Source organism: Antedon mediterranea, chromosome 1, assembly GCF_964355755.1.
Source record: "Antedon mediterranea chromosome 1, ecAntMedi1.1, whole genome shotgun sequence".
NCBI lineage: Eukaryota > Metazoa > Echinodermata > Crinoidea > Comatulida > Antedonidae > Antedon > Antedon mediterranea.
Genome location: NC_092670.1, coordinates 34,658,608 through 34,685,428, shown reverse-complemented (window position 1 = coordinate 34,685,428; position 26,821 = coordinate 34,658,608). Strand labels below are relative to the sequence as shown.

Below are 26,821 nucleotides of genomic sequence, written 5' to 3'. Positions count from 1 at the left end.
ACACTTACTTGTAATTGTCACAAATGTACTTATATGTATATAATATATTCACTAATGATATGAGAATTTAAATAAACGTGAGATGAACTCACACAAGACCAAAAAAAAAGGAATACTCTGCAAATGTCAAAAAACTATCAGTCAGTGTCTATGAAGACATTTCGAGTATATCTCGCTCTTTGAGGAGAATATGGCAATTGTCCAGGTAAGCAAGGCATGAAATAGACAACAACATTAAGAAAATATTTTAGTGTCAAAATTATACACTGTTTGCTGATAACAAGCCGTATCTAATGTTCCATTTCATCAGGTTTTAGATATTCCTTTAAAAGGTAATATTTTTCCGATTGAAAGGTTGCGGTAGAAAGATGCTTATCAGATGCTTTGAAACGTTTCACATGATTTAACAGCTATTTGTGAGGTTTTCACAAGTTAGTCGTTTCTGAAGGCGGTCGAACAATAGGGGCCTTGGAGAACTACTGAAGTGCAAAATGAAGTAAGGAACAACTGGAGCTTTAGTGGATATCACAAATGTCAAAATTTGGGGACAAATAAATTATGTAGCTCTCCATATTTGGGTTAAATGGGTTATTTGAAATACACTCTTTTAAGTTTGTCAGCACTTCCTTTAAAAGATCACCTTTTATAGACTTTATTGTAAATTTCAAGTAAATGTCACAATTTGCTCTATATACTATAACTACATACAGTTGAGAACTTTAAACTCTTTTGTAAGAGAATGATAAGAATCATACAGATAACAAAGTACTGTATAGTACAATCTAAATTGATTGATGCTTTCAAACAGGTATACTGTACTTTGTATACTGTACAGTATTACAATACAATGCATTATTAACTGTAAATATGGATTATTTGTTATTGTAGGTTTACCTCCAAAATCCTCTTCAAAATATCTAATAATTCGGTACTTTTATGCGACAGATTCCAATCACCATGAATTTTGGAAACAGCAAAATTATTGTGTACAGCCTACTGTATTATACCTTAATAATGTACAGTATTATATAGGGGCATGGGATGTGATGTAGCCATGTGTGGTTGTGAGATAAAGCAATTGCGGAGGAGTGTCAGGTGGGTGTCTAGAGGGAAAGGTCATGTATCATTCAAAGACTATAGGGCCCCTAATGGTAGCTACAGTACTGTACAGTATATTGCCATGGAGGTTTGGAAAATGGTATTTTACAGATAATGAAGTTCCTACTGTACTTTATGAACAGTACAAAATATGACCCAATTCATTAATATTCATTTGAAAAATATAAAGAATATGGCTAAAATAATTTTTTAAACATATTAACCTCCTCTGCTTCAGGGTTTTAGTAAAAATATTGTAATGCATTTTTGTTGAATGACAACACTATGTTCCTGTTATATTGTTTAACCTATAACCACAGGCTTTGTCTAAGCTATTCCACAGTACAGTACGTAAAGATATTATATAAACACATCAGGCATGAACATTAACTCTAAACCGCCCGGTGATATACTAAAATTTAATTAATTAATTAGAAACGATAAAGATGAGGAAATCTGTGAGAATGAGAAAAAGTCGCCCCAACCGAGACTCGAACTCAGACCGCCTGCTTGATATGCAGACGTCCTAACCATTAGACAACTGAGGCTTTCATGGTATTGTTCAAACTCGATTGGATAGCGACTCTTTAACATTCTCGGTGTGGTACAGTGGAACAGCACACGCACCAGAGATCAAATTGATACGCCCTTATCTTTCAGTATTTTTATTCACGAGGCGGGATCTCCGAAGAGATACTTTTATATATATAAACACATCAGGCAATGAACATTAATTCTAAACCGCCTGGTGATATACTGAAATTTAATTAATTAGAAACGATAAAGATGAGGAAATCTGTGAGAATGAGAAAAAGTCGCCCCAACCGAGACTCGAACTCGGACCGCCTGCTTGATATGCAGACGTCCTAACCATTATACAACTGAGGCTTTCATGGTATTGTTCAAACTCGATTGGATAGCGACTCTTTAACATTCTCGGCGTGGTACAGTGGAACAGCACGCGCACCAGAGATCAAATTGATACGCCCTCATCTTTCAGTATTTTTATTCACGAGGCGGGATCTCCGAAGAGATACTTTTATATAAACACATCAGGCAATGAACATTAATTCTAAACCGCCCGGTGATATACTGAAATTTAATTAATTAATTTGAGGAAAAAGATGAGGAAATCTGTGAGAATGAGAAAAAGTTGCCCAACTGAGATATATATATATATATAAATCCAAAGGCAAATTACTGAAAAAAATGACAATGCTGTGGGTATCAGTGGCTGGATCTCAATGGAGATACAAAAAAAAAAAAAAAGCGAAAAGCTAAATCAAAAGTTAGCAGAGCTTTCGGGCAACACTAGCCCTTCATCAGTGCAAGTGAGGGAATTTGGATATATATACGATAAGAGTGCAAGTCAAATGACAAAAGAAAAGACAACTACAGTAATTATTTCTAAAAAAATAAAACTGAAAATGAAAGTATAGTACTCACATTGCATTGGTATCCATAATATCCATAATTTATAATTCAATTTGAAAATTAAAAGTGAAAAACTGATTCCTTTAGTTTTAGCAACTGATTCATATCTCAAGTGTATAGAATAAGTTCAAATACTTATTTCAATCAAAGTCCTATAATTAGAATAAAAAAGATTATTAACATTTATTTGTATTTAACAATAATTTTGTATCTTTCTAGTAGCTCTACATTATATATACACATTTGATTATCAGAACAGTTTTAATACTGTGTTTGAATAAAAACATTACAGAGATCATACAATCCAACGTTGGATGTTATTTAATGATTGACAGACGATGAGGGCCAGGCTATCGGGCTTTTTTAAAGACGTTCGCGGCCCAACTTTGTAAACATTTGGGCTCAATTAAACATTGTTTGCAGAGAACTTAATTATAAACTATGGAACGGATTTACAAACGATACACTTGGCCATTGTGCCCAATGTTAAGACTATCGGTCCCAACACCTAAGACACCGGGAACCTAAAAAAATCGTCTTTGGCCCCGATCGTCTGTTCACCTATTTAATACAGTATAGTTATACTGTACATCATACAAGATGAATGTTGATGGTGTGTCATGATTTTTGAGATTCATGTCAATGGCTAATACTGTACATACAGTACATCTGAAGTTTAAAAATGGGAGGTGGTGTTTTTTTACTTTAAAAGCACTCTTTATCTGCAGGATTTAATCTCAATTCATGTCCCAAAACGAAAGCTTGGAGTTGTCAATTTGCGGAAAAAAAATTATATCATTCGCAAAACTTGCAAAAATAATTTTTTGTTTGTGATAAAAACTTTATCCAGGCAGGCTGCATATGCTGATAATTGATAGAGGCCTGACGCCGATCATACATGACTCGACTGTGGCATATAGTCAACCATTGAATAGGCCTCCTATAGGCTATGGCCGTGGCAACTGGTATCGCATCAGGCCACAGAAGATATGCCTAACATATTTTAATGCGGTCGTGTTTTATTTGTATTTTAATCAATAATTTGGAATGAATAAAAATAAAAACAATACAAGACAACAACCTATATATTTATTTTGATGTATCTACCAAAATATTTAGCCATTTTCATGGTTTTTAAAATTTTCTAAAGAATTTTCAATTTTGCGGGAAAAAAAATGGCGACCTTTTGCAAATTTTGCAAAAGAAAATTTGACCTTAGCGTGAGCGTAGGAAAAGGTCTTCGCTGTGAAACTGACTCTCTTGTTTTATCTACTCCAAAAACACACCTTAAATCTTTAATAACCCATGGGTTTTTTTGCACAAGGCGGGTGGTGGTAAGAGGCAGAGTGCATTTTTTTTCTCTTACTGAAATCACCTGTTCCCTACTTTTTCTTTAATAATCCACTAGGTGTGTCCACAGTTTTTTAAACGGTGGTGGCTCACCTCTACTTATTTAGTTGTTGAGACCAACGAGAAATTATATTGTTACATAAAGAATTTACTCTAACAATAACAGGGGTGTGAGTTTGTTTTTTCTGTATAGTGAGAAGGTAATGCGAGCTCTAGAATGAAAGCATGGAACAACAGAATACCAATGACACCTGATAAACAATTGCCAAGGTACAAAATAATAACCGATTAAAACTAAAAGCAGTATGACTGTAAAAAGAGGACAAAAAAAGCTAAAACTAAATCACGATAGATGTTAGTTAAATCGGTTATGGCAATGGTTTTCAGCTGTGTGGCTTCGTGGGCCTTCTAATGAGGCTATGGCTTAAGGGGTTGCAGGTTCGATTCTCTACTTGACATTTTTTTAGGTTTTAATTTAAGAATATTTAGAGGGTTAGGTTTTTAATATTTATGAACGAGTTTTAATATTTAGGAACAAGTTTTATTTTTAGGTACGAGTTTTATAAATGCAATTTTACCGTACCTTTAGCAAACGGAAGCGCCCCTCAATAATTACTGTACCTTTAGTTTTTAGAAGTATGGATACGGTAATTTGAATTCTTCATCTACAATTTTATTTCATTATAATAATTTGATTTTTTATTATTATTGTAACTAGTCAGTTGTGATGGTTCATCATGTTGTGGTGTTAAAGACACCTTCCCTATGTTTTTTAGATCTATTTTAAGATCACAAACTATATTTAATCTAAAAATAATACTATATGGTCCTATTGCGATAACTTTTTTCATCTTTAAATGGTTAAAATTGTGAAAAATAAGTCAATTCTAATAATTATAGCGGCCTGCTATAAATCCCAAAATGCATTGCGCGCGGATTGATATTTCTGTTTTTCTTCTGTAATTCACCCACTTATCGATCGATCGCGAGGCCAAAACAAATGGAATTTGTATCAACGGAGTCTGGCAAAAATAGAAAGACAATTTATAAATGCAGCAACTATACAACGTCAGGCTAGGTATACAGTATAGCTAGCGTACGATGTTCGTACGTTACCGATGTTTACCAGCTAGGCCTACAAAACTAAAGACCGTCCACGAGAGGTCAGTCACCGCGAGCTACCTAGGTAGTGCATTGTTTCTCACTTTTTATCATAATTTACCATAAAACGTACATTTAAGACAAGGAATGACCTGGTTTAATGTTTTTAAAGTAATATATATATATTATTTTTACAAAACGTCACAAATTGTAGGGAAGGTGTCTTTAAATAATATTTATAAAATATAAACAAAAACAGTCTGTAATTCTGTGTAATATTAAACTATTACGAGCACCTAGTTGTGTTTGATATTAGCTTGGAAGGTCATACAAATTTCAACCTTCCCCACCAGGTTGGTCGTCTGCTGTGTTTACTAACTATATGAAGACTCGTTGTTGTTGTGGTGGTGGGAGGAACGGCTTGTTAGGAAAAAAATCCTTTTAGTAGGCCTAGGCTATAATAATAAGACTATTGAGGCATAAAAAAAACGCATATTATGTAATTGTGTTAAATATATAATTGAAATTATATTTGAAAAGAATACTTACTACACGTCACAAAAAAAAGGGTTCAGTGGCATTCAACGAATCGATCTCTTTTCATGTATGTTGACTCAGTTCTTTTGGTATGTGGTGCTTATTATGTCGGTCCCCATTCTGTTCTAAGCATTCATCAGGTGTACTTACTGTATGCTTGAATGATCACAGGTATAGAGGGCAGCATCATGTTTTTTTTACATGATGGGTGTTTCTTGAGAGAGAGAGCTGTGTTAACGTATTATTATTATCAGGCACCAACGGCGTTGCATACTAACCCTTGTAGGCAACAAAAAATGGCAACTGTAAACATAAAATAATAATATTATAATACGGCGCCTAGCCTACGCCTAGGCCTATATCTAATAATATCTCAGCCTAGCTCCTAGGTAGCGTAACGTAAAGCAAAGGGATTTAACAATTAATAAAATAGTTAAAATATAGCTAGGGCTAAGGTAGACTAGACAGATTATGATAGTAGAGGGGGGCTAATATCCTAGCTTACCTACTACTAGTAGCCTAGGCCTAGTAGTACTAGGCCTAGGCTAGGCCTATATTTATAAGTAGGCTAGGCCTAGAGGCCTACACTTACTTGCTTGTTGTAGCCCTTACTAGGCTGGTATTCAACTAGGCCTAGGCTATCCTAGGCCTAGTCTGGAAGTAACAAGAGGTATTGTAGGCAAGGCCTACGCCTAACTATTAAAGTTGATTGCGAATAAGAGGACAAATGGTGCAGTTTAATTTAAAACGATGGAACTCATAAAACACGGCCTGTCTGTGTAATTTAATTTTTAATTTTCTTAAATCTTTTATACCACAGGTAATAAATGACAAAACAAAATGACAGGTCGTGATATGAGAAGTTTCTTGTCTAATCATAGAATTGGAAGAAAAGAAATTGCAAGAGATGATAAAACAGGTCTGTACACATCGTTCAAAGTGAAAAAAAAATGTTGGTTGAACTTCCATTCCTGGCCTGGGTTATCATTTTCATTCATACCTTTTATATACAGTACATTGTTGTATTGTTCATTGATGTTACAAGTTTTAGCTACTGCACGTATACACATTTTTCTCACTGTTTGTTGCAGTTGTTTTGCTATTGTACGCATCCATACACATGGGGTATCAAAATGTCTGGAAGTGTACTGTGAAGGTTTTAAATAAGAAGCTTTTATTCACACTTAACTCAGCAAGGGCCACTCCTTGAATCCGCCCTGATGAGTGCTCATTGGCTAAACCAAGGGGCCCTGGAGCTTACATTCAAATATGTCGAAAAAAAGGCTAAAAACAAAACCTCCATCGTCCGGCCTCAGTGACATGCTACCGCCCCTGAGTGGTGGTGAACAGTACCCATGGGCATCTTTGTATTATTTGTATTCATTATTTCAAGTTGTCCTATAAATTTGGGTAATACTGTTCATGTTTTTTTTTTAGATAAACTAGTAGTACGAATGAAGGAAGGTCTAGGAAGCAGTCGATATGCTAGAGTAGATTATGATAAATTAAAGTCATATACACTTGACAAAAAGATATCAGGAAATCTAATGTTAATGAAAATGCAAAAACTATCCTCATTTTCAAAAGCTAATCGTGAGAACAACCTAATAAAACAGCATTGTTCGGCATGGTTAAAAGAGTGCACACGACTTGAATCGTTACGGAAAAGGACGAGTAACGACTGTGATTTGTTCATTGACCATGGCACGTTAGAAAACTCTATAATTACAATGTTCATGTTTGACGTGGAAGATTACATAGAAGAGTTAAAGAACGATTTAAAACAATTCAAATCTGCAACACTTGAACCCGTTTGGACATTAAGAGAGGATCTACAATCGTGGATGTCACAAAACGAAGATGATTTACACAATCCAAGCGAGAATTTAGTATTTCAACAGAAAAATATCTGTTCGGTTATCGATAGTGTGAAAGCGCAAGAAACTGAAATTCTTGATAAGTTGAGGTATGAACAGCTGTGTATTGAGTCTGAACTAAAAGGCTTAAAACATTTACAAGATGTTATGTCGCCCTTTAGTAAAATGGTCCTTGAAGGAATTCCTGACGAGGCATACATTTTAGAATGTCCAGATGGAGATTTGAAATCACAAGTTTTGGAACAGTTTTTGGTTTTAGATGAATGTTACAAAATGAAGCTGAGGGATCTGGATTCTAAACATTTACATATTATAGGGTAATACAAATTGTACATTTCTTTATTTTGATTTAAAAACATGAAAATCAAAGATTGGGATTTTTTTCTGTAGAAAAAAACTCCAACAAATAATATTTTGGGTTAAGTGACCAAATAATTTATTAAATTCAACCAAAAACTTATCAGCTGGCAGCCAATTTGACTATTTTTTGCTTTAAATTACAGTTTTTTCAAGTAAATAATTTGGTATTTTTTTTGTCCAATTTTTGGTCAAAGTGAATAAATATTATGTGACATTAAAATTTCATATTCAACAAAAAATTGTTAAAAATATTTTTTCATGGGGACAATACATCTTTAATGATACTTTTATGGTTTTTAAAATTTGTAAAATATTTTTAAATTAGAAATCCAATGGATGGATGGGAAGAAGAGGATCATCTTGTTTTCCAATCAACAGTTGAACGCTACCCACCTACATGTCCGAACCGAAGGACGCTCTATTTAGACATGTTGAAAAGGCTACTCCCACATAAAACTAGAGCTGATTTTGTAAGTTTTTCAAAACACATGACAATAATCTATAAAAAATTGATCTAATTTCAAATGATTTATTTTTGATAAACAATAAAAAATAGACTTACTATATTACAAAAAAATTAATTCTTATTTTGGTTAAAATAAATACTCCTTATTTGCTTTGTAATTTTCTTTCATACAATCATAGTGTATTTTCTTTCATACAATCATAGTGTATTTTCTTTTAATTTGCATATAGGTTACCCATGAAGAATGGATTATCGGTGACCGTTTTTACAATGAGACTCGTAAAGTGTTGATTAAATGCTGGGCGAGAGACAAGCAGGAGTTGTTCAACCGCGTAGCATCTACGTTTGCAGATGCCTGTCTCGCAAAAGAGTTAGAGTTTATTAAGGCAATAAACAGACAGAAACAGAAGCAAATTTGCCAAGAACTTGAAGATAAGGTAGCCAGCTTTATTCCTTTAAGAAGCTACTACTCTAGGCATATATCCAACTGGGCTGAGCAGAGAATCAATCAGTCTGACTAATATATTACTGTATACATTTTATTTTAGTTAAAAATTTGGCATGAGCAAAAGCAAGAAGCTTTGCAGTTGGAGGCTGAGATCTTTGCCAGGAATCAAGAGAAATTACATCGGAAACAAATGAAAGAACTAGAGAAAGAAAAGAAGAGAAGAGCTACTAAAAAGCTAGAGGTAAGTATTGTGAAGTAACTGAGGGTTGTAATAACTGATGTATACAGCCCCCTTGAGAGAGAGAGATGTACCCCCAAAAGCTGAGGTGAAAAAGGCTTCCCAAAACAGAGGTGAGAGGGCACGTCGCAAACTTTGGTGAGAGGGGAACCTTCCAAACTGAAGTGAGTGGGGCACCCCCAAAATTGATATGAGAGAAGTACCTCAGATCTGAGGTGAGAGAGGCACCCCAATCTGAAGTGAAAGAGGAACCCCCAAAACTGAGGTGAGAGGGGAACTTTTGGTGGATAATACATCTTTGTCATTTTTGGTATCTACTTACATTAAGATCGATGAGTTTCATGTGAAATTAGAAAAAGCTCAAGCTCAACAAAGAGAGGCTGACGAGAAAAGACTGGCTGAACTTAAAGAGGAAATGGCAAAACAGGCAATTCACGATCAACAACGGTTTGAACTTTGACCTTATCTTCATCAATAACAATTCATAATCGTTATTAAGTTTGACCATTATGATGACTATACATTATTATCAATATAAGCATGATTATTATCTAGATTAGCAGAATGTCATCTAGATCAAGAACATCAAGTTTAATTACATTTAGGTCACCATCAAGATAATGATAATTATGATGACTATAAAATCATCATAAGAACATCAATATCTACATGTTTAATATCATCTAGATTAGCACTGATCTAGATAATTAACCTCAAGTTTACATTAGGATCAAGATAATCATAATGATAATCATTAAGATTAACATTATCAAGATCATAACTACCATCATCATTGTCTTCAGCTGTAGAATCAACATAACAGGAATGTTAAAAGGGTTTTTATAGTTTTTGAAAATTATTAAAATAGACAATAATTGCTTTTTTATAGTGTTGAGTTCCGTGAACAGCTTTTAATTGAAAGAGAAAAGATGAAGGAGGAAGAACGAGAACTTAAAAAAGAAGATCTAAAACGAGAACAACGATTGGATGCTTTACGGCAACAGGTAACAACGCAAACAAATATTACAAATTGTACTCACAAATGCAGTCAAAAAATGCAATTTCCTATTGACCTTTGAATCTTATTTTGTTTCAGGTCGAAGTTCATGTTGATTATGATCCAGTTAGAATGATGCAAGATACAGTGGTTAGTATTCAAATAAATAATTTGGGCTATGGATTGCAATAACTGATTTTGGAGCCTGAATGATTCACATACATTGTTAATGTTCTTACTTGTTTTAGGCATCAAATGCGAAGAAAGGAATCGGCGTACAAGAAGACATCAATATGCAGAAACCACTATTTGATCTGGTTAGCTTCACCTCAGAAACTGTAAGTTGATGTGTCTTCTACTTGAATTCTGATTATTAATTCTATACAGGCCTACGATTACCTACTGTATAGAGATTGATATTGAAACTAATGAATATTCATATTTTTCTTCCTCATGAATATTAATAAAGTATAGTATTGATCAATAAATAAAGTGAGATAAATTTTGTTTTTTTAATTTTGACAGGTGCAAGCTGACCCACGTTTACGTATGGAGGAGGCCCTCAGGAAAGCGGGACTTCACGAGAACCCATATGCTAAAATGATGCTGGCCACAATTAAGCCAATTAAACCACCACGTCGAGACATGCTATCTGTTGGCATGAAACAGGTTATGACCACTGAACACACTGAATACTGATTATACCATTCATAGAACATGCTTTTAATTGAATTAATTTGTAGCTAACATCACAGTAAATCTTGTTGAGATGGAAATATGGCCAGGCCATCCAAAAATACTTTCAAACTTGCGATTTGGTTACATAGCTCTATGGGAACATCATTTTCATATGCCTAGGCGGAGGTTTTTGCTCTCTAAGTGTCTTTATAGTTGGTTAAGAATTTCATTTAGTGTTTAGGTTGTATGGATGACGACATTTGAGTAAGCTAATTGAGTAAACTAGAGCCTGGTCAAACAATGTTTGAAAAAAAGAAAGGTTGTCATCAATGTATATTATTGTTTTAATAGTGCAATATTGTACAAACAATGCACAAGTCAGAGTGCGTTAGTGGAGATGTGGCACATCTGATTGGCTACATCATTGAACCCATGTTATAAATTACTATGTGAATTACCATAATTATGAAATTAAACATTCTAATTCATAATAAACATGTATAAGCATTTATTAGAAAACAGTACAGTTATGTTTACAAAAAGAAATTCTGTTGACAAAATAAAAATTACTTGCATATCTATTGTACTACAGCAGGGATGTAACCAACATTAACATAAAGGGTGAGTGCAAACAAGAATGACTACAGATCACAAGTAAAACCACTTCCCTGCCACATAGACACAATACACTATTGTTGTAAAAAGAATCTAAAGTAGGCATATGTTCATCGTGATTGAGTTAATTCACAATTACGCTTTAATTTTTCATGATGCTTTCAAACACAGATAAAAAGTTGTTTGTTTTTTATGCAGTGGTGTACAAGCAGGGAATCTTTTATGCTTCGGTGCACAAGCAGGGAATCTTCCATGCTCTAGTACACAAGCTGAGAATTGTTTATGCTTCAGTGCACAAGCAGGTGGTTTTTGTCTGCTTCGGTGCACAAGCAGGGATTTGTTTATGTTTCAGTGCACAAGCAGGTGGTTTTTGTCTGCTTCGGCGGTGCACAAGCAGGGAATCTGTTATGCTCCAGTGCACAAGCAGGGAATTGGTTATGCTTCAGTGCACAACCAGGGTTTTCATATTCTGTGCACAGCACAATGAAACTAAGCAGGTTCGCCTAGTTTAGTTTGCTCATAGAGATATAATATCTCTATGGTTTGCTCAAGCATGTTGAACGTTAAATTACAATGTTTAACAACAAAAATTAATTATTCCATGATTTTGAAGAATAAATACTCTATTATATTAGTACCAGCCTCTTTAATATTAAAACAAATATTTAACAAATTACATAATACAGTAAATAATTTTAACATAGAAAATGTTACAAATTTACTAATTTTTTGTTTACTATCTTATTCTACAAATTTACTAATTACAAGTGCTTTCTTTTTAAAATACTATTTTCTAAAAAAATTACAATATTGAAAATTTGGCAATTACAATAGAAAAATTTCTAGAAGAAATATTTAGTAAATGAATATTTGTTATGACACATGTTAAAATTGGTTTGTTAAAACTATTTGGTGAAATGTGAAAAAAATCAGTACTTTATATATAAAATTAATGTTATGTTTTCCTCAAACCACCCAATTATAATATTTTTTTAAATTTCATATTCATCCAGCAGCAGCGATGAACTATTTTATAATTGATTGTGCTTATAAAGTCTCATTTGAGGCTTATGGAGTTATTTTCTTTTTTTATTCAATATTTTGCAAAGTTCTAATTCTTTTTGATTGGACTTACGAAAATAAGTAAGGCAAAAAGACAACACTTGGCCAAAAGGGTACCCATAATATGAACAGTAAACAGACTTGCTTTTTGAAATAATTTATATTGTTAGAAAAGTTATTAGAGTAGAAGCTCTATCACGTCTGGGGCCCAACAAGTATCTCCTTAATATAATAGGGGTGTCCCCTGAATAGGGGTTGATTGTAGTGCAAATATATATCTATTGCCCTTTGTTCGTTTCACATAAAAATGTCCCCTTAATAGGAGCGTCCCCTTAATAGGGGTGTACCAAAGGAGGGTTCTACTGCAGTAAAATACATTACTCCAGCGCATTGGGCATTTTTTATATAAAACGATATGGAATATCTTGTGCATATTTTATTTAAATTACATATTTCAACTTAACTTACCATAGAATAAAGAAATAATTTATCACAAATGTGAAATATAACATACATACTCTGGTATAACCTTAGTTATTTAGTGGGTTGACCTTTATCCACTTTCATTGCATGAAAATTACATAAGAAATGGTACAGAAATAAAATATACAAAAAACGGAAAATATCCAGATGATGTTGAGTTGAGGTTGTCGCTGTATAAAAGACGTTGAAGATGAGATGGAAGAACAACAAGCGTCCTCAACCTATTGGAATTAAAGTTCAAACAAGAAAATATAATAATAGAGTATTATAATGGAGTAGTAGTACAATACTGTACAAGCATCACATGCATGCATCTGGAGTTCTTATATACAAAGTGTGATGTGATTAAATGTGGAATATATAATTGTGTTTATTATTCAATATACACATATTATTAAACAAGCCATAAATATGGATACCAAAATGATCGAATAAGCACCTCAGCCAATAGCTGGCTGTATTTCAGGGGACAACCACTAAGTAGTACTTTTCAATTAATAAAGTGTTTCATGGCTATACTTTAAGTGGTTCCCACTAGTGACGCAACGCAAGGACGTAACGCAACGCAAGTGAATTGACAAATCACAAGCGATGGCTTATTCGCTTGTGATTGCTAACTGTCTATAACTTCACTTGTCATTGTTTAAAACGCTTGCGTTGCGTTTACGTCCTTGCGTTACGTTCTAGGGGCGGACCAAGCTTTATACAGTAATTTGTTCAATGTATGCGCATACAATTCTACACTAACATTACTTGGACCTCATAGATCAATATACTGTGGTTATAAATGGCCTGCACATCACCCAAACAAGTGATGCACTGAAACCTGGCACTTATACGATCATTTACAGTTTGTGCTAAATTCTCTTTGTAAACCCTATTTTTTTCGCCAAAAATATATATAACACACTAAGTATATATTATTATTTTTAGATCTCTGGATCTTCTTAAATTAGTGAAAATTCTTTTTTTTTATTCCAGATTATTATAAATGTGGTTTAAAAGTGATATAAATTTTATTAAAATCATTGACTCTTAAAACTACAGTGGTGTTTAATACTTATATTAACATGTATAGTGAGATAGTAAAGGAAAGGTAAATATATGTGTAGATTAAGTTAAATTGTTTCATTTAATGTTTAGACAATAGGCTATCTGAACAGTTTTATACAAATAACAGTAAAATATATAAAATGTGATCATGGAGAATATTTGTGCTTTTGGTGGGGAAACCATGTTCTAGCCCTGGGACTACCAAGTGTCAATAACAATGTGCTGAGGTCATTGCTCAACATTTACCTGACTGAGGAGCTGTTAATGCTGTAGCTGGAATAACAAGTTTTATTTCATTTATTAAAGAACTGGCCACTTTATGGAGGGTTGAAATAAGAAAGGGGGGGGGGGGGGTAAGATGTGGTTGTGATGTTTATGCCTAATTTCATGTCTAATTGTGTATAACCAATCAATTGATAAACCATGGGTAAAAAATAAATCAAATTTGAACTTGGAAATCCTATGTATGTTAGTTATTCTTAAATTTATATATACCCCATATATGGGCAGGAACGAAATAATGATTAGAGTTATTATTACTAATAAATGGTATACATAAACTAAAACAAGACTATGTATGTTGTGTGTAAACTGCTTCTCCTCTAATAGTATGGTTTTGGAGCACAGAATAAGTTTCACATTGTCTCTTTTTATAAATCTCCTCTTTTATCATCATTACCAAAATAATTTCTTTCTTTAAATTTCTACTCATAATTAAAAATATTTTTTTGTTAAACTTTGTTTTTTAATTACAAACATACAAGCAGGTTACAGATTAAAAACATTCAACATAAATAATACATAATTTTAAGCAATATACAATATTGCTTTACCAATAAAAGTTGTTAATTAGCAAATAAAAAAATTATTGGTGGGCAATATAATGGCTTGATATATACATTGGCATAGAAATGGTGCAAATATATACAGTATATTGTAAGATAGTGTGTGCTTATGTTTAGCTTGTTAACATTTTACTTTATATTACTGTGTGCTTACATAATAGCTAACAAATACATGCATACAGCAATCACATGCACGAACCGTAACATTTAGTAATTTAACAGGCAATCCCAAACGAACAAAAGAAGGATGTTTTTATATTGTCTGCATCACTATTAAAGCCCTTTTCGAGCAGAACACAGTTCTGTTAATAACTCCTAAAGCTTTTAATTTATCTCAGGCAACATATAAATATTGCATGGAATATTTGCTGTGACACGATATCGCCATTTTTTTTATCGCAGTTTGTTATCTGACATTTTGTAGTTAATTGCAACGTTGTGCAGTCATGTATATCATGTAACCAGGATGTTGATTACCATATAATAATGTTTTGGTCACAAACACCAAGAAAAAAAATTTTAGTTGTCACCCTATTAATAAATACGATACTACATTGCAAATAGTAATTAAAATACCCATAAAAAATAATAGGACGGTCTCTCCCTAGTACCCTGTACTCATAAAATTATCATCCTTTAAATAGAAAATTATTGGTGCATTAAAAAAAATGGGAAATTTTGAGTTAACATTAATAATTATTACCCCTTTAAGATATTAATAAAGATACATATATCAATAAAAACCAAATATGTAGTGCGTTGACGCCATCACACATGCTGTAGATGTCACATGCAACACATGTATATGCGTGCATATCTATGTAAGTGCTGTGTACACGCAGTCTAGATGCGTATTGTGCTTTAAAGTTTTTCACCTTGGCTAACACTTTGGTACTTTTTCCTTTTAAAGAACCCACACTGAAATTAAAAAGAAAAAAAGGTCGTTAAATTAAACCATAGTAAACATTTGAAAGACCATTTTAATGAAAGGGACATCCTAAAAACTGTAAATAATATTCGTCAGTATCCCGATCACCCTCTAAATATATTCTTTGGGCTTAGCCAAACTGGTAGACTGATCACTCTAAATCACAACACGAAACATTGCCGACAATCCTTTTGTTTATAATTCTATTCACGTATTTAATAGCAAGTTCGCAAGATCTCATTAGATTTATTGGTTAAACGCTTTTTTTGTATTCATTGTAAATAGTATGTAAATAAAAATGTAAACCACCAACCAATAACTTTTAAAAATATGTATCATCTTTTGTTGTGTTGGTGTATAAAAATGTTTTGATAATTCAATGGGACCACCAAGGATTTGTTTGTTGTCTAAAAAAGATAGATTAAATACTCATTTTTATACAATTGCTTTACCTTCCATAGTAAGAGAGTGAGTAGCGTTAACAGTAAGAGGCCACCTGCAATCGCAAGCACGTATATCCACCATACCGGTCCGTCGGACTTTATGAGATATTGAACTGGGTTCGCTGTCGTTTTCACCTGTAAGGATACAAATTATTTAAGACTCTCAACATTATTACAAACTCAATCATCACGATCACATTGACCGACCAGATCAGTAGTAGCCTACAGTGCCAGCATTCAATTTGAATAATTAATTGATAATTGTTAATCAAATGATATCAATTACTGTATAAGGAAATCCAACATTACCATAGCCAACATTACCACAACCAAAATTACCGCAGCCAACATTACCACAGCCAACATTACCACAACTAACATTACCACAACTAACATTACCACAGCCAACATTACCACAGCCAACATTACCACAGCCAACATTACCACAGCCAACATTACCACAGCCAACATTACCACAGCCAACATTACCACAACCAACATTACCACAGCCAACATTACCACAGCCAACATTACCACAGCCAACATTACCACAGCCAACATTACCACAGCCAACATTACCACAGCCAACATTACCACAGCCAACATTACCACAACTAACATTACCACAGCCAACATTACCACAGCCAACATTACCACAGCCAACATTACCACAGCCAACATTACCACAGCCAACATTACCACAGCCAACATTACCACAGCCAACATTACCACAGCCAACATTACCGCAACCAACATTACCATAGCCAACATTACCACAGCCAACATTACTGCAACCATCATCACATACCCATCACAACCTCAATTATCACAACCACATCCACTAGCTGTAACAAAACTTTAAATACCTCACAACATTGTCTAAACCAGGATTACCAAAGCTAATATTACCACAACCAACATTACCACAGCCAACAAAGAACCATAGTAAGTAAGGTACACTAACCTGAGTCATTTGTTGTAAATTTATGTAATCGTCACTCTTTGCAATAGCATATGAACTGTCTTTAACAGTTACATTAGCAGTTGATATTAAATCAACTGATGTTGTGTACTAGAGAGAAAAGAAAAGAAAATTGTTACAATGTTATACGGCCTCGTGGAAAAACACCTTTCTGGTGAACAAGTTTTATCCGTTGCAGAAATCAAGATTTTATTATTATTACTTAAATTCACATATTAAGATGTTGACTTCTAATGCAGTAGATTAAGGAGCTTTTAATATACATAATAATAATAATAAATTCTTTATTTCGTAAACAAATGTACATATACAGAATTACAGATACAAAGCTCTTTTTATATATAATACATTATTACATAATAAAACAATACCATAATAATACAAAAGCCCATGGACCACAAACTGGTAATAGGTGTACATTAAATCTCTCGGAGTAAAAATCCAGTTTGCGTTCAATGATGAGCTGTAAAAGGCATTCCTCAGAATGCACATAACCAGGATATTATTTGAGTGGTTGACTCTTAGTGAGAAACCTTAAATAGATTTTTTGATGTTTTCTTTGAAAGATAATAAACCATTACTAACAAACAGCTGATGCACTATTTTTTTTTTTTTTTTTTTTTTTTTTTTTTTTTAATAATAATAAATATAGTTTAATATCTAGATTCCCTCCCAATAACTCAAAGTTACATTGATCTTTTCTCTCACTGTCTCATTTGTATACTCCAGTATGGATAATACTTGTCAGTACTTTTAATCAGATCAAAGCTCACATACTTGTCATGCCTTAATAACCTGTTGATTGAGTATACTCATTATTAATAAATCCAAAATAAACTTACATCAACAAATGTTGCAGCCCATAGACGAGACTTAATGCTGATTTTCGCCTTATTGGATCCAGTCGTTGTTGAACTTATACCACTGATTGAACTGAATGTGCATGTGATTTTAACGCATTTCATATTGTCGCAACTGAACATGATATCCTCCACAACTGGTTCATCTGCCTGTCGGGCTAATCTCTCTTCTCCACGTTCTTGATCTTTCTCGTCGTTTTTCAGCTGAGAAATTGTTTAAAAAGTACTATTTTGTTAATATGAGTGTGGTGTTGAATATATCATAAAGATTTCCTATAGCTTTATCAATAGACTAAGGCTGTGTTTGTACAACACCTTTCTGACTTTACACAATGTATATGCATGTTGTCACACAAAAAGGTCAATCCCTTAAACTGAGCCGTTCATACATAAATGTTACATAATGTTTAACTGCCATGTTGTCCAGGAACGTCAGTCACAGCCAAACATCTGCTGCACATACAGAGGGCAACTTGTCCCCAGAGGCTACTCAGCTCACCAATCGGCCATATTTGGCCGGTCCTCAAGTAGCCTGTTCAAGAACAAGTTCACCAGGGTAACTCCTTTCTTGACAGTCTCGAATGATGAACTGGGTTTTTTAACTATATACACTGGACCTACAGTTTATAGTCCCCTTTCCGAGAAGACAGTTCGACCAGCAGAACTAGGGGTGAGTCGTCTCTCAAACCCATGCCAGCATTGTTTGTCTCTATGGTATGGTAAACAGCGCCCCTCTCCCTTGTAATGACATCACACTTTTTTTTAGTGAAGACAGGAGTTTTACCTTTAAACTTAATTCATTCTCTTTGCCTCCTTCAACAGTACAAGGATCCCCATCACTGCTGATGGATGTCAGATAGAGTAGATGTTCATCATCTTGGTTCTTGGTTGGGAACAAAATGACAAGTTCAGTTTTCCCAAAAGAACTCTCATTAGTGTTACGGATCTATAAGGTAATAAAGATAATAGGTTATTGTGGAATGTAACATGACAGCTTTAAAGGGTTTTATGGTACATGAACTTCACTGAGAATGGTACACTATTAAATTAGTCGATTCTTTGATTATTTTCATCTTTAACATGTCAATTTTATATAGCTCTTAATGCACAAAGCTATTCGCTTTACATTATTACTCAAATCGTTGGATCAAACATGTATTTACACCTGGGTAGAGAGACAGACATTAAGTAAAGTTTCTTGCCTAAATGGTCTTTCACACCTGTTCCAACATGGTTCCGATCCGGCACCGGCAAATCAAATCGAATGTCAATGTTCTGTTTCCACGCGACTATGTGCATATCGATTGGAGTGTCGTGAAAATGAAACATTGATGTTCGATTTGATTTTCTGACACTGGACCGGAACCGTGCAAGAACAGGTGTGAAGGACACAAGTAATGCGACATGAATTGGACTCAAACTTCCGATTCCACGAAGAGAAGACAAACACTGCGCCAAACACCTTTACTGTGTTCTTCTTTCTTTTTCTGGATAAAAATAATTTACCTCATAGAAATGTTCAACTTCATCGCCAACAAGCTCTTCAGGTGTGTCTTTTGGGTATTCTGTCAATACTTTTAAGTCTTCACTTAACTTTAATTGACTTGGCTTTGATACACTGAAAAATGTAAATAATTTAAGCTTGTTGAGGTTGTTTGCGCTATGCATTTGCATTTATAAAAACAAGTAAAATATTTGAAGCAAAATCCTTAGTAATTACACCAAAATCTTGAATTAACTAAAACAAATTATTTGGAAATGTCTCTTATACTATTCTAAAAAAAGGCAAGTACATGCTTCTCCTCTAAAGCTTCGTTCTCATTAGGACGCAACGCAAGCCAGTTGACAAATAACAAGCAAGATTTTGCATAATCCCTCACTTATGTTGCACTTGCGTCCTTTCGTTGCGTCCTAGTGGAAACCAAGCTTAAGGGTCATGTCAGTGGCACTCTCTTGTCTGTCCAAGACAGTGACTACGTTTAATATAGCACACCAGGGTAACCCCATACTCCTTTTGAAAGATGTACTAGATCTTTTAAAGTGCACACAAATACTTTGTTTATACTATGACCTACAACATCTTTTTTCTTCTTATTTTGGCAGGATAGGATAGACAGATGCTTTTTTCACTCGAGCTCCTATAAATACTGTTCTGGCGAGCTCTTAAAGGATATTTTATTAATCAATTTTGTGTGTAAAGTAGAAACTAGGAACATTATTATCATAGTGTACCCCATGTGAATTAGAATACTGTGTTCACTCACCCTTTCAGACTCAGGCTGAACTGTAGAGCAACAGGCACTGTAACATTAACAACGTTGTTGAACACAGTTCCTTCAGGCTCTGCGTTTGAACTATAGTAACAAACAAAATGTTATGCTGTTAAAACGTGTAATCGAGACAAGTGAAGAGCCAACAAAATATTATTTGTATTTGTTTAGGGTCATGTCAGAAATATTTTATACTTCAATAATTATGATTTTAGTTTTTTTTAAATAGAAGTTTATGAGGTGTAGACACTGCAATAAACAGTGTGTATGATTACTAAAAAAAAACATAGTTTAAAGACTAAACAAACTAGAACAGACTAAAAAAAGTATTTACTGCAGTAACTTCATTAGAACAATGTTGGCATGGTCTCATATGAATTATACTATAAAGCTCTGTCTACACTATCAAACTAGTTTGACAAAAAGTGTGATGTGCCAAATCTGGTAGTGGTATGACATCATCATGTCCATATATGGGCACATCAAATTTTTTTCTCACATAAACTTTGATAGTGTAGACAGAGCTTTATACATGGTTTTCAATATATTTGTGTTCAGAGTCACTCACAAAATACTTGATCCAATATATGTGAATGTATTTAATTAACCATGTCATCAATTTCAACTTACCTGGTAACATGCATTTCAATTGTCATGGTATTATACTTTCCTATCATTTCTTCGCTTGTAGGCCTAAGCACAAAATCAAAATCAAGCTACAAATAAAAAAATGAAAATTTATATTATGTTTCTATTATATAGCGGAAAAATAAATGATAAAAAAAAATCAGTCGGGTTGCAGAAAATTAAAAATGGTCATTATTTAATTTTTAAAAAGATGGCTGGGGTGTCTAAATCCGTGCCTGCATTGAAACCCAAAAATAAGAATCAGTCTATTCAAAAGTAAAGGTGAGTCCCGCGTTCTCTGAACGTAGGGGAATGAGCTGTTAGGAGCTCATTGTACTAAGCCTCGGCATTATTTGGTAGGGTGGTCAGTTCCTTTCCACGCCGCCTTTTTTCTCCCTAGTATTTTCAACCAGGTACTCATTTACAGCTGAGTGGACTGGGAGTTGTCGGGAATTGAACCCGGGTCTATCTGTATGACAGTCAAGTGTCCTAACCACTCGGCTATCCAACTCCTCAAAGGTACGGACATAAAAAGAAGCAAAATCACCGGCAAAAAATACAGAATTCATTCGTTTACAAAGAAAAAGTAGATTTAAGATTCTTCTATCTGTAAGTATGGTACGTTAGGAATTTGATCTTCGTGAGGTGGTTTCCCGAATGATCGTAAAATCAAAACGGTACTGGGTATGACCAACTAGCGTTATTGTCACCGGCTAGTCATCCATTCATAGAAGTACTAATGTAGTAGCCTACCTGTACGGTGACCATAGAATGTGACCCGAGGCATGACTAACTACGACTTTTAGATGATAGAAAGTTGAGAAAAAATGTTACAAGTAGTTGTACGACATGAAGAAATTATGTCAATAATGTTTACACACTAGGCATACAAATAGTAATGTTTGTTAGTAAAAATAATTTTGAGTTAATAAGAATAAGATATAAGGAAGAAAAGCAAAGAGACTATGGAGTGGCTATTCCTGAATATACAATACTAAGTATCGTAGATTTAAATTATAAATTTTAGGCAATCTTGTCAAAGGTCAAGCGCCATATAGCCTGCCACGTTTCGATATTCAATATTGAACTTGACCTTATTTCAAAACAATATGTGTACAAGTATTGATTGATTGATTTATTTATTAACAATATTTAACCAGGGTGGCCCAATCAGTCAAAAAGACTGGTCTCCCTTGGGGCCCTGGGTACAATAGTACATTTTAAACTAAAATATAAAAATAACCGTAACACAATAAAACTTAAACTACAGTAATGCCTTAAAGTTACTTTTCAAAATGCGGTTGAACAAGAGAAAGATAAAGTTGATTTAAAGTTGACTGATTAATAAAAGGTTTAACACGTTTAAGGATGGAAAGAGTTGCAAATACCTTCTTGGATACAGATTTCACATGGTCATGCCAGGTTAACTGGTCATCAATAACTACACCAAGACATTTAAATGTATTAACTCTCTCTAATTCATAATTATTTACATTAATCTTGACATCATGGTCTGATAATCGGCGATTTGTGGACCAAGCTTTTAAGCTCTGTCTACACTATCTAACTTTATGTGACAAAATGTGATGTGCTAATATATGGACATGATGATGTCATATCTCTACCATATTTGGGCATATCTCTACCATATTTAGGCATGTAACTACCATATTTGGGCACATCATATTTTTTTTGTCAAACTAGATAGTATAAGCAGAGCTTAAAATATGTGCAACAGTTGGTTCATTACCTTGTAATTTTCTGGCATTGGATTGCCAACATCACATTCAATTCGTCCAGAATATCCCGAAGTCTCCATGCAACCAACTTTGTAGTTCTAAATAAATTAGGAAAGAAAAGCAATATTTATTTAATAAATTAAGGGAGAACTCACTTTCACACAAACAGATAACATAAACATATAAAGTGGAAATAAAAAAAAAATACTCTTGTCAAGTTTAACCCTCTTAACAAAGGAAGTATAATGAACAATAATTACATTACATTATATAAAGCTTGACAAAAAAATGTGATGTGTCCAAATATGGTAGTGATATGCTTAAATATGGTAGTGATATGACATCATCATGTCCATATATGGGCACATCACATTTTTTTGTCACATAAAGTCCATCTACAATTCAGATTAAATTTGATATCAGATGCTATTAATAATTAAGAGTTATACATTAAATGTCTTGTTACAAGCCTTTATGTTGTAATTTGGAAAAAAATCCTGACACGACAGGAATTGAACCCAGGACCCTGGGATTGGTAGCCAAGCATCATCATCACCCACAAAGCCACAACTCCACTTGACTGTGTAAACACATCTTAGCGGTGGGTTAAGACAGTGGAACTGTAATACCTTGCCATATTAACATCGGCAAGGGTTCGAGTCTCACTCGCTCCATGGTTCTGGTGGTAGAACGAGTCTTCTCGGAAGGACTATAAACCGTAGGTCCAGTGTACACATCTGGCTCATGTGCACTTTAAAGAGCCTAGTACATCTTTCGAGATGAGTAGGGGTTACCCCGGTGTACTAGTATACACACAGCCACTGTCACCCTTGATTGTCAGCATACGCTGTTTAGGGTCACCCTCTATAAATAAGGTGTAATAAAAAAAAATAATTTAAAAAAATCTACTTACATTAGGCTTGTTTGATATGCGACTATACTCTAAACCATCTGGGAGAAAAACGACAAGTGTAGACTGATACGCCTTCTGACCTTTGTTGTTAATTTTCACGTTCAAAACTACATCATCTGAATCGCCAACAACAATCTTCGGCTTAAGACTAAAAAAAATAATCTTTTCTTTAAAATGAATTGTTCATGTGTCTGTCTACAATAAATAATATGTCTATGAATTTTTATAAAATCGACATATGGCCTGATGTCGATCAATTCAATTCTCAATTCAAGTGAAAATTTTAGTCTCAACGATTATAGGCAATGTCTTATATACGTCAAAAATGCTCTCCAGGTGGAATGCCATCCTAGTAGCCATGAATAGTAGTAATTAGTAGCAGTCTTGTTTATTTTTAATTAATTTATATGTAATTTTACTTTCTATGGACCAGAGATTCCGAAATAAAAGATTGAATGAATGAATATCAATGGTTATGTGGATCGACCAATGAGAGAGCCAATTTCTCTTAAATACAAAGTACAAAAAGTCACTTTAGTCAAAATATTTTTAAAGATGTATTTTCTCCTAAAATATAAAAAATAAAGATGAATAAAATCAAACTTTGAATATTTCATTTTCTAGTTTAAAGATGTATTGTCCCTTTGACTAATTCCCAAACAAAATTTTTTTTAATATTTTGAAAAAAAAGGGGGTCATTTTGAAATATCATATTAGTTATTAACTTTCACCAAAAATTAGTCGAATAAAAAAATCATTTAACTGAAATACAGACGTTTTTTTGTTCAAAAAATAACTTTGACTTCCAGTCAAAGTTTTCGATCAAAACATATCTCATAATGCAACGCGCTTGTTCGGCTACTCTGTATGCATAATCATAAAACTTTCTCGCGATCTGTGTGAGAACACCTTCTCAACCGTGACGAGTTGTAAAAAATCCTAATTAGCATCATGCATAATGCATACTCGTGGTTTGAAATCTTTGTTTACTTTCGCTTGTGACGATTTTCCCGACGAAATGTAATGAAATTAATTTACCTAATTACGTAACCTTGTTGTTTTTGGCTCAAATTTTCGACTTAAAGTGAATAACTTTAATATTACTTTGATATGGCCAATATAAATTTAGAATATGGTGACCTTCATTTTTTGTGTTTCAGGGGACAATACATCTTTAAGTTATTCAATAAATAAAATGAACAAAATAATGATTTTTCTTCTAAAAAAGAAAACATTACATTTAACCGGAAGTGGTTAAAAATGTGGTTTTTTTTCTTTAAATGATGGTTTATTGGGTAAATAAAATCATAGATGTAAGTGTAATATACCTATACTACTTAATTAGCAACATATAACATTTACAATTTTCATCATTATTGCTTAGCAGTTTATCCTTATATTGTCAAATGTTGATTTAAAGTTTGCAGTACACCACGTATATTTTATTTTTATTTTATTTTATTCAATAGAAACTAACAGCGATAATTACCGCCACCAACAGGTTTGATACAAACAAAGCCAGGACTGTTTAAAGCACCTTGATTGGTCCTAACATTGATCAAGGGCTTCTCTCGTCCAGTGCCCACCTTCACCAGAGGAAAGGCAGATACTAGATGCAGGGGCTGCCATAAGAGTTAGCAATGCTGATTTCGAATGTCTTACGGGACCCCAGCTCATACAGCACCCGATATTCCCAGATGGTCTCCCATCCAAGCTCTAACCAGGCCCAACGTCGCTTAACTTGGATGACCTGACGAGAACCGGTGTTTCAACGTGGTAAAGCCGTATATTAGTTCTGAAAATAACTGTTGAGTTTCTTGACGTTTCGATCAATATGCTTTGATTGTCCGCAGGAGTGCGAATGAGGACGATCAAAGCATATTGACCGAAACTTCGAGAAACTCAACAGTTCTTTTCAGAACTAATAATATATGTGGTGTACTGCAAAATTTATATCAACAGTTTATTCTTAAAAGCATTAAGATAAACATGTCTACTTACGACACAGCTTTAAGCTCAAGATCAGGTATGCAGACATTGTTTGGACAATTATTTACAAAATAAAGCTGAAAAATTAAAAAATACAATTTCATATTCATATACTGATAACTTGACAGTTGTTTCAATAAAAAAAAAGTTAATATAAAGTTATGTCTACACTATCAAACTCTATGTGACAAAAAATTGTGATGTGCGCTAATCACCATATATTACCATACTTTGATAGTGTAGACAGAGCTTAACAATTTGAATAGATTACTATAAACGGTTCACTTTAGTCTGTCTCAGGAGGTGGAGGTGAGAAGAGATAATCAAACCCATTAACTTTTCTTCCATTTTACTGTCAACTATCTCAATACCGGACGCATGTCTGTTTTCCAGAAATTCTGGTATTCTGAATGTGGAAGGGCCCCTTATAAGTACCATATTTCTATTATTTTTTATTATAGGGAGAGTCAACTGTAATACTGAATATTGTAACGCTAGCATCTTGGCTAATTATACAATGTGAGGTGATTTCCTGATTGATCGTAAAATAAAAACGGCATTGGGTATAATCCAGCTAGTATTCCTGCGCTCAACAGAACATCCATTCATAGATTACTGATGAAGAAAGCCTTATCTAGTAGGTAGAATGGTCCCAAGACATGGCTATACTTTAGTTGATAGAAGATTGAAATAGAGATACGATGTTTAACTATACTAGTGTAAATAGTTTGAAATAATGATCTTGTGTATCAATCCTGCAGTAAATTAATTATTCCTTAAATTGTTACATTTACATATTTAACTGTTGTTATGTCTGTGTATAGTATCACTATAATAATGATATTTGTTAGTATAATTAATTAAACATGAAGATTATAGATATATTGAAGAAAAGTCAAAACCTGCTATAGTAAACACACACTTACATAACTGGAGGTTGGATCGCGTGAATATATAGATAGTATAGGAGCCACAGCTGAAGGAGCAGCTGGTTCTTCCACAAGTTGGTACTCTGTAGTTATAGTCATAGAACTAATCTTGTCTCGAATTTCATTCTGAATAAATAAGAGAATGCTTGGGCATAAGTTATTTTTTATTGTACTGTATATCCTCTGGAATAATCCCACCCTCTAGAACACGAAAGTGGGCCAACAGTGTTCGCCTACTTTTCTTACAGCAGCCAGTGGTGACTAATCTAGGCCTAGCTAGATGCGAGGCCTAGCTGTGAGGCCTAACTAGAGAAGTATATACAGGTTGTGTGATGTTTAAATAAAGTGTTACAAATAAAAAATTAGTTGCTGCTGTAGGGGGAATGACCATGTCGTGGCTTGTCTCACAGCCATGGCTTTGTGGTTTGCTGTTGTTAAATGGCGCCGTCAACGTAAGAAAATAACATAAATAAATAACAGTAATAAATTACTAAAAATG

The 26,821-nt window shown here is 33.8% G+C and overlaps 3 protein-coding genes and 1 pseudogene across 4 annotated transcripts in view; 1 reads left to right on the top strand and 3 right to left on the bottom strand.

The window, feature by feature from the left end:
* The window catches only part of LOC140039861 (uncharacterized), a 42,642-nt gene extending 37,022 nt beyond the window's left edge, over positions 1-5,620 (bottom strand). Inside the window, exons 1-2 of one of the 2 annotated variants that reach the window (XM_072085546.1) lie at positions 5,533-5,620; positions 2,545-2,684 (exon numbers count right to left, since the gene is read on the bottom strand). In XM_072085546.1, the coding sequence (XP_071941647.1) occupies positions 2,545-2,570 (26 nt within the window). In that variant the 5' untranslated portion in view covers positions 2,571-2,684; positions 5,533-5,620. The remainder of the gene's footprint in view (positions 1-2,544; positions 2,685-5,532) is intronic. The other variant, XM_072085795.1, reaches the window with a different exon arrangement.
* Positions 5,621-5,824: 204 nt separating this feature from the next.
* Positions 5,825-10,928, top strand: LOC140040514 (coiled-coil domain-containing protein 148-like). Its single transcript, XM_072086550.1, has 11 exons — positions 5,825-5,909; positions 6,341-6,439; positions 6,958-7,714; positions 8,083-8,227; positions 8,454-8,660; positions 8,772-8,912; positions 9,238-9,356; positions 9,799-9,913; positions 10,006-10,056; positions 10,155-10,244; positions 10,432-10,928. The coding sequence occupies exons 2-11, from the start codon at positions 6,361-6,363 to the stop codon at positions 10,603-10,605; spliced, it is 1,878 nt and encodes a 625-aa protein (XP_071942651.1). The 5' UTR covers positions 5,825-5,909; positions 6,341-6,360; the 3' UTR covers positions 10,606-10,928.
* Positions 10,929-11,068: 140 nt separating this feature from the next.
* LOC140040321 (integrin alpha-8-like) overlaps positions 11,069-26,821 on the bottom strand; it is a 45,981-nt gene continuing 30,228 nt past the window's right edge. The window contains exons 18-30 of the mRNA XM_072086216.1: positions 26,320-26,448; positions 25,406-25,470; positions 23,405-23,552; positions 22,503-22,589; positions 20,756-20,841; positions 20,120-20,209; positions 19,362-19,473; positions 18,640-18,801; positions 17,838-18,059; positions 16,978-17,085; positions 16,023-16,148; positions 15,518-15,560; positions 11,069-12,965 (exon numbers count right to left, since the gene is read on the bottom strand). Coding sequence (XP_071942317.1) covers positions 12,961-12,965; positions 15,518-15,560; positions 16,023-16,148; positions 16,978-17,085; positions 17,838-18,059; positions 18,640-18,801; positions 19,362-19,473; positions 20,120-20,209; positions 20,756-20,841; positions 22,503-22,589; positions 23,405-23,552; positions 25,406-25,470; positions 26,320-26,448 — 1,383 coding nt within the window. The 3' untranslated portion in view covers positions 11,069-12,960. The remainder of the gene's footprint in view (positions 12,966-15,517; positions 15,561-16,022; positions 16,149-16,977; positions 17,086-17,837; positions 18,060-18,639; positions 18,802-19,361; positions 19,474-20,119; positions 20,210-20,755; positions 20,842-22,502; positions 22,590-23,404; positions 23,553-25,405; positions 25,471-26,319; positions 26,449-26,821) is intronic.
* On the bottom strand, positions 25,077-25,194 carry LOC140063728 (5S ribosomal RNA; annotated as a pseudogene).

Excerpts from the sequence above, each read along its gene's own strand:
- LOC140040514 (XM_072086550.1), top strand. The coding sequence starts at position 6,361 with ATGACAGGTCGTGATATGAGAAGTTTCTTGTCTAATCATAGAATTGGA. Across the intron at positions 8,913-9,237 it reads GAGCTACTAAAAAGCTAGAG|ATCGATGAGTTTCATGTGAA; the intron begins GTAAGTATTGTG and ends ACTTACATTAAG. Across the intron at positions 10,057-10,154 it reads GAATGATGCAAGATACAGTG|GCATCAAATGCGAAGAAAGG; the intron begins GTTAGTATTCAA and ends TACTTGTTTTAG.